The sequence below is a fragment of the Neopelma chrysocephalum genome, unplaced genomic scaffold (genome assembly GCF_003984885.1).
Source record: "Neopelma chrysocephalum unplaced genomic scaffold, ASM398488v2 Primary Assembly neopelma1_25, whole genome shotgun sequence".
Classification (NCBI taxonomy): domain Eukaryota; kingdom Metazoa; phylum Chordata; class Aves; order Passeriformes; family Pipridae; genus Neopelma; species Neopelma chrysocephalum.
In genome coordinates this window covers 8,766,728-8,775,241 of record NW_020897694.1, presented here as the reverse complement: position 1 = coordinate 8,775,241, position 8,514 = coordinate 8,766,728, and the positions used below count along the sequence as shown (strand labels likewise).

The window sequence follows — 8,514 nt, the reverse complement described above, 5'->3', positions numbered from 1 at the left end:
TTTCAATATTGTGCTTGTGTTTTATTAAAAAGAAATTAAAGATATCTCACAACATTTTTGTACAATGAGTATATCTAAAAGAAACAGACAAAAATGGTGTTAAAGAACCCTGACGGGAAAAAAAAAGATCCAATTAGTGATTTCTTTAAAAGTCTTTAAAAGTCATATCCTAAAATTAATTGCTGATGTCCTAGTGCCTACAGCTGGAAAATAACCAAATTTGGTTACAGATTCTAGAAAAATTAAAAATATAAATTCATTGGTTTTGTATGTATCTTCTGTATGTATCTTCACTACCAATTCAGTCATTTAATCATGTCAAACTGAAAATTCACAATTTTATCGAGTCCCAGTAGCCATACAGAATAGAATTACACCATCTGTGCTGTTTAATACTGACAACTCTCTTTAGCAAAATAGTATGACTTTTGCCATTGAGCTACACCTATAAATGAGATAATTTTGTTATTTATGTCAGCCTAGTAGAACACTGTAGGCACCATTATAAGAGTTTAGTAACATTAAGTCAGATCAACTGCAGAGATCTGTGACATTTTTACAGATAAATTCAATGTATCTGAGGCCGCAAACAGAACTCTTACAAAAGCAAGTGACAAGAAGGATCAGGGAATGTCATTCCCTGCAATAAGCCATTATAACTTCTTCATATTTATAATACCCTTGATTTTCAAGTATACACTGCCGACTGCAGGAGAATGAGGCACTGTCTGTGAAATGTAACTTTTTTTCATGACAGTAACTTCATAACTAAAGCTAAGAGACAAGGCTAAGTTTTAAAAGTGGTCCAATAATTATAGGAAAGCAGCATGACATACACAGTAAGTTTACATATAAAGCAGGGCAGTGGTTTAAACAAGTAAAGTTTTCTTGGGCCTGATGCTGCAACTGTTTCTAATTGAGTAAGCTTCTCTGGCTAGTTCTAACTTCCAAAGGGCTGTTCATCTATATAAAGATTAACCAGACAAAACACTGAGTTTGCTATAAAAGCAAATATTAATTGTTAACCACTACAGCTAGAAATAACTCTGGAATGAGAGACCACTGTTGTGTGAAATATGGTAAAAGCACTGAAACATTTGGCATCTTTCTGGCTTTGGGAAGGGTAATATTTTCACATGGGCAGCGTGAGCATGATAAACCCTTTTTTTCTTTCACATCAAAAAAAGCAGCTCTGTCCTTTAGTGTGTTACATATGTACAATTTGGTTTTACCCTAGTTGGTGACTTCCTGTGTATCCCTTTAGATGATCAAGCTCTTCCGTAAAGGGATTGTAACCTTGCTCTCTTAAACAGCGTAAGCCCCAGAACAGTTGATCTGCTGGAGGAAATTCATCCCATTTAACCCATTCCCAGCCTGCAGGGAGAAAAAAAAGAAGGGGAAAAAATCAGAGTACAGAATTAAGACATAGGAGGTTTAGGCTGAATATTGGGAAAAGGTTCTTCACCCAGAGAGTGGTCAGGCACTGGAACAGGCTCCCCAAGGAAGTGGTCATGGCACCAAGCCTGACAGAGTTCAAGGAGTGTTTGGACAAAGCTCTCAGGTACATGGTGGGATTGTTGGGGTTGTCCTGCGTGGGGCCAGGAGTTGGATTTTGATGATCCTTGTGGGTCGCTTCCAACTCAGGGTATTCTGTGATTCTGTGTTATAAAAATTCTTCCTCTGCAAGTCAGGATGGATTGTGCAGAAACTACCAACGTAAAGCCAAGTTCTCAGTCGCATGCAGAGTCATTCTGCCCGAGCAACTTCTCTGTTGCCCGGAAAAGCTGTGGATGCCCCATCCCTGGAAGTGTTCAAGGCCAGGCTGGATGGAGCTGACCTAGATCTTCCACTAGCCACCTGATCTAATGGAAGGTGCCCCTGCCCGTGGCAGGGGGATTGGAAGTAGGTGATCTTTAAGGTCCCTTCCCACCCAGTCCCTTCTGTTACGTCACATTCATCACTCACCCTCGTTCTTGTCGGGCTCCTGGTTGCGCGGCTCCGCGCCGGGCTCGGCCTCGCCCTTCATGAGCACGGTGACGTAGTGGTACCGCGCGGACGCGCACACCGCGTTCACGGCCGACGCGAACCGCACGTGGCGCAGTGGCAGCGCCGCCTCCTCCAGCGTCTCCCGCGCCGCGCACTCCGCCAGGCTCTCCCTGCGGGACGGGACAGGACGGGAAGGGAAGGCATGGCACGGCATACGAGGGCGGGGAGGGGAGGGCGCAGGGCTCCTACCCGAACTCCAGGTGGCCTCCGGGGAGCTGGTAGGTGCCAGCCCCCAGGGCGCCTTTCCTCTTGCCCAGCAGGACGCAGTTGGGGTGCGCGGCGCTGGTGACCACCACCCCCACGCCGACCCCAGGCCGCCGGGGCTGCGCCATCTCCTCACCCATGGCAGCCCTCGGCGCCTGGGAAAGCTCCTACTCCCCGCGGGAGGGCGGGGGCGACTCGGCCAATCAGGCTTTGGGATCCCCGGTTTTGGGAGGCCCTTGCCCGGAGGGTGTGTCGGGAGCGCGCAAGGTGCACGTGGTGGTGACGTCGCTGAGCTTCCCAGGCAGGCTGGGGAGGGAGCGATGCTTCTGTTTGTGTGGGGTTCTTTGGCCGCTGAACGCAGAGGGACTGGGGAGGCGCCGAGAATTGAAGGCGCGTTTGTGCAAATGAGGGGCAGCTGAAAACGAGGAAGATACAACTCGGGTTCTTGGAGGTCGTGGAGCCAGTTGGTCTCTGACTACAGATTTGTTTAGATCTTAAAAAGTGGCCCTTCTTTGGTTAGGCCACAGTTTCCGCTGGGTGACGAGTCTGACTCTGCAGAGTCACTTTGAAGTTATTTAAAAAGGAAGCTACAAACTTAGCTAAGCAGAGCTCCAGAGGCAGAATAACAGTTCCTGGCTGATAAAGAAGAAATAACAGTTTCTGCTAGCAAATATTTACCTGATTTTTACATTTTTTAAAATTACAGAGATATGCAGAATATACAAACTTTCATTTTCCTACAAACAACTGTAAAATTTGTCAGATTTTCCCCTTCCTCAGCCTGTTGATCCCAATGGATACGAAGTTTCTTATTTGCAGACCTTTCAAATAGTACTGGTTTTTTTTTTTTTTGTTTTGTTTTGTAAGGTTTTAAAATACCTATGTACAGATGTTTTTATTTACATAAGAAGGTCACAGGGCCAAACGGCTGAAGCTTAATCACTACTTTTTGTAGGATTAGTTTTCTGAGGTTTAATTGCCTGAACTGGCTCAGTACAGCATCAGATGAGTCCCAATGTTGGCGTGAAGGAAATTGCAGAAGTGATTGGCTGGGCATGCTAGAAGCAAGGCTGCCCTTTGGCAGTGGCTGGCTCTGCTGTTTAGCTGTGATGTCAGTCCACACTCCAAATTACTGACATTAGTTACAAATTATGATGATAATAATAATAGGCAAATTGCCAAGCTAACAAGCTAACTGACTTTTTGTAAGCCAAGCTCATTCACTTGTATCTGTCCCCCAGTACAGCTGGAGTATCTTAATCTCCAGATGAAACATTAGTCAGTTATGTCACTTCTGTATTTACATTACATTTACATTTCTGTATTTACATCTTACAAAAGCCCTATGAAAGACTCCTCAGCCACGAAGCTCATTCTGGTCCAATACATTAAAACACCACAAGGCTGTTTATCTGAACAATAAAAACATTCTACTTTCTGTGTACACCATTTTCCTGTACCTTTTACCAAACAGGATTTAGTAACAAGACTGAGGGTGACCTACTGTCATTCTACTGATACATTTTTAAATACAAAAAAATATTCATACAGTCATTATGCTTGTTTAGAATGTTAGCAGGATATAATTCAATGAAAATATTACAAAAAGATGATGATGAAGAATATAAAAAGTATATTTTTATAAACAACTGTAATTTTTGTCAGTAGGCTAAGATTTTCTCTTTCTCTCTAGTGTCCTATTGATCACAAAAAGGATGTGAAATATTACTCCTTTACAGGACTCTAAAATAGCTATTTTTTTGTTAAGGTTTTGAAATCTGCTTGTATACAGATGTTTAGATTTAATTGTTTCAATTTTTTCACCTTACATTTGTAAACATTATCATAAAGAATATTGTATGAAAATAAGCATTTTGTTGACTGAATCTGTTTTAACTGGTTTAACTCTAGGATTTATTTAGGACATGGCTGTGCAGTCAGCTTTTGCAGATTATGAAGTAAATATAGGCTGGTGTTTCTGAGTTTGACAGTGAACAGACATCCACTGAAGAAAGACATAAGAATAAGCCAAGAATGAGGAAGCAGTAAGGTGCATCTTCTGCCATAGGAGTATGATGAAAAGCTTGCAAGGTTATGATTTATGTGCTCTTGTAACTTGTTTATTAATATTTCAACTGACAAAATACTTCTGTGAGACAAACAGCTGAGTGTATTTAAACCCGCATGTGTCCAGGTGGCTATTGAAAGGGAGGCACCTACTTTTCAGGCCCAATCCCTTGTTCCTTATGCTAACACTGTTATTAATTGCAGTTGCTGTGTGATGAATGGGATGAGTGAAACTGATCTGGATCTAGAAAACCCATTTTTTAAAATGATTTTGTTTTGTAGCATGCTGTGGGGCACAGAGAGGGGACGGGACAGAGTTTGATTACATTAAACATAGCACAAAGCCAAACCTGACTCAGCACACTGGGAGACAGATTATTTTTCCAGCAGGATGTGTTCCCTGATGCGATTTACAGATCAGGTACATAAACAAGGGAGGCAGCAAGTAGGAGTAGCTGAGAAAAAGAATGGTGGGACTAAGCTTGTCAGTGACAGGGATTTATGTCAGATTAAAATGACTACACAGCCTAAGAGGCATTAAAATGACTACATAGCCTAGAATGACTACACAGCCATTCAGTAAGAAGAACGCACATAGAGAAAGCAGGTCACAAAAGCACACAGTGTGCAACAGCTTCTTAAAAAGCAGCCACACAACCACAAAACATCCATCTTACTGAGAATTTCATGCACATGGTTCCCTGGCTGTGGAACTTACTATATATTCACATTTGCTTAGCAGAAGTATAAACTGGAAGATGTGAGGATTATATTTAAATATTTTACATTGGAAAGCTGTCATTCAGAAGCTGGGTGGAATGTGACAGCAATGCATGACACCAAAGTCCTGCCAGCAACCTTGCTGAAACTTGAGCTCGGAGGATTTTCCTTCGTTTGCGTTCAAGCAGCTGGTTGTTATCCTAAACCTTGATACTGAAAATTTAACATTGTTAACTGTTTCCTCACTTGTATTTTAGCAGAAGTATTTCCACAACACCTCATGCTTCCACTAAATTGCTGTCTTTGGCAATAAATCATTCCTTGCTGTAATGTTACAGCTTTATAGATATTAGTGGAAATCAGGCAATGTACTGTCGCAGGGTATCTTGTCTTGAGGCCTGGTCCGGTGGGGGAAGAAAGACGCACAAGACACACAGGACACACAAGGATAGTGAGACGAGATGTCTGTCTGCTCAGAGCAGCAGGCAGCCTTTTATTGAGTTAACTAACTTCTACTTTCTCACACTCAGAACATAAACATATTCCCACAAAACACACAGGAATTTAACACCTGCACATTATCATACAGCTTTGGCCTTGTACTGCCTAACACCCAAGGCTGTATCTATGGGAACATGTGATTAGCCTTACTTTTCTCAAGGGAAAGGCCTGACACCCTGCAAAGCTTCAAGCTCTTCTACTTCCAGGGGGCTCGGGGGTTCTATGGGCCTGCCATTTCCCCCCACAATGTACGATGCGTTGGTTTTATGCTAAAATGTAAATAAGCTCTGATCACAGGACCAATAGGACAAATTAGAGCTCTGCTATAGGTGTACTGTCTTCATTGCTTGTTAATGATTTCTTTGCTCTCCTGTGTACAGAAATGACTGAGTCATCAGAATGAGTGTAGGTGGTGAAACAAATGTTTTATTTGTAGCTCTGCCACTAACATATTAAGCGACCTTGGACAACTGGAGAAGATGGATTGTGCTTCAGCTTCTATGAAACTTCTGGGTGTATTCAATCCCAGGGGAGACTGAATCAGAAGAATATGAAACTATCCATTAGCTCAGAACAAAAATCCAGTACTATCTAGGGTAGTACTTTGCAGTCCAGAGTGGATGTCTGGAATATAATAGGCAGGAAACCATGATGGAGCTTTTGACTACTATTCTATAGCCATCTGTGGCTCAGTGACTTCTCAAGGCAGAGATGGCTTCTGTGTATTTACTAACCTTCTTCTTGTTTCTCTTCTTTAAACCCACCAAGACTCCTCTTGATGTAAACTTCCATCATTTTCAGCATCCATGGCAAGGTGCTCCACAGCTTAACTATGTGAAGAATCACTTTTGCAAACAAAATCCTTTTGCTTTCATTGAACCTTTCACCTACCATCCTCCCCTGGTGTTTCACAGTTCTTCTATTGGGAGAGATGTTGGGCTGATTCTTAATGTTCATACTGTCCCCTGTAGAAAACTGCACCCATTCAGACCTGAGACTGCATACATCAAACGCCTGTTTGTTAGGAGAGGTGTCAGAGTCATTGGCAGAGGCTTTGGCTTTCTCTGATGTTCTTCTTGCAAGACCCTCTGCCCTAATGTTTTTCATCTTAAATATCAACCAGTGGAGCTTACAAGGTCTGGGAAACAAATCAGATTGTACCATTGTCACTAGGTAGATGTGGTAAATCCATAATAAAGCGAATTAATATCTATTTCTTAATGCCTGAGCCTTCTGGGATGCTTTATTTGGCCTCAAGCAGCTGCTTGTCTGTTAAAACATCTTGGCTCCTTCTATCTCATTTGCAATGTACCTTTTCCTTTTTATAGTTTTAAATACAGCTTTAGAGAGGGCTTCTATCCTCTGTTAAAAAGCTTACTCTGACTTCAGCAAGAAATCTCACAATTTTAAACTTCGAATAGGAAGGAACCTTTTTCTGGAGATTTAGCAAAACATCTGGATGTCTATCAGAATACTACAGTGATTTCCCTTTCCTTGCACAATCTCTGTGTTTGGAGTATAGGTATTGAATTAGACTGAGCCTGTACAAACTCGAGTTAGAAGAACTGGACTCACTAGGAATTTGTCTGGTTGTAGTCAAGATTGTTATCTTTTCTTGTTTCTCTAAGAAGGTGAAGAAAAGGTCAATGTGTCATTTTTAAGAACTGTTGGTTTTAAGGTTTGAGTTGTACCAATTCCCGATCACCTTGTGCTGACAGTCTGAGCCGTATGGTGGCACTGCTGATCAGACAGAAATCCATGCTTTTTTCAGTGCATCCCAGTTAAACCAGTTCTCACAGCTGGAAAGAAATTGGACGATATATCTCTCCATACAGCTGTGTATCAGACTAAAGACAATGGCATCAATCTTTCTAGAAGTCCTTAAGTATTGTCAACTATGTAACATTTCTTCTTTTGATGTATAAGGTAAAAACCATCTTCATCTTAAAACTGGAAGGGTAAGTCACCTGTAGGGAGAAGAAGATACAGTAGTAGTTGTACTCTGAATGTCTTACAGTCTTTGCTAAGGCAAGAATTAATTATAAGCCTAGAGACAGTTGACCAATTTTCTTGCAGTAGCAAGCAACTGAGGATATAAGTCTGGTTTCCTGACCTGCAGCCAGTACTTCTCTGAACAGTAGCTTTGAGCTTTTAAGCTTAAGGTTTAAAGTTTTGCTAAGCTTCGTTACATGGTCTTGTAAACTTTGTTGCATACCCTTTCCAGGGTAGAGGTCATTTTGGGCACTCTTCTGGAGTTATGAGTTTTCTTGAAGTTTATATGGGGAAATGGCATATGAGTACTGTCCTGTGATGGAACCGCAGGCAGGCCCAGTGACTAGAGAAGAGCCACTGTATGTACAGAGGAGAGAAAGAGCACAAAGTTTAAGTGCTTTGTTTTCCCTTGCCCTTGGCAGAAGGAAGTATTTTATCAGCTGTGGTGGAAAATTTTGGATGGTCTATTAAAATTTTGCAGCTGCTTACAGGTTCAGTGACATATCCTCCTACCTTGCATGTTTGAACACAGTGGTGCAGAGCTAACCATTTTGCTGAGCTCACTGCAGTGCTAAGGGGTGACAACACTAGGACAGCAGAGGATCAGGAGCAAAATAACTGAACCATGGTAACTCCATCTTTTGCAATACTCACCCAAGGAGAAGTTATGATAGCGCATTTTCAGTTTCAGAACAAAAAGAGGCAACTTGTCCAGTTAATGGATAATTCCAACTACAAAACTCAGGAGAATCATAGCTCCAGCATGGCTTTCCTTTAAATCAGATCTAGCTTTGATGTTCGTAACGTACAGAAATAACTACATTTTTCCCTATTATTGGTAGAAGACATTCTCGTTCCAATTTGCTAGGCCACTACTCTTTTCCCAAGTACCATTTTGTTTTAAAGGAAAAAGCTTCACCTCTTTGTGAATCACAGGTCTGGTCACTAGTTTCTGCAGAGATGCCTGTCCCCTGCTTCAATTCC

The 8,514-nt window shown here is 41.9% G+C and overlaps 1 protein-coding gene across 1 annotated transcript; it reads right to left on the bottom strand.

Moving 5' to 3' along the window:
* Positions 1 to 2,504, bottom strand: NUDT15 (nudix hydrolase 15). The gene is made up of 3 exons (XM_027674391.1): positions 2,236 to 2,504; positions 1,966 to 2,156; positions 1 to 1,374 (listed from the first exon to the last, which is right to left on the bottom strand). The coding sequence occupies exons 1-3, from the start codon at positions 2,388 to 2,390 to the stop codon at positions 1,229 to 1,231; spliced, it is 492 nt and encodes a 163-aa protein (XP_027530192.1). The 5' UTR covers positions 2,391 to 2,504; the 3' UTR covers positions 1 to 1,228.
* Between the last annotated feature and the right edge of the window lie 6,010 nt (positions 2,505 to 8,514).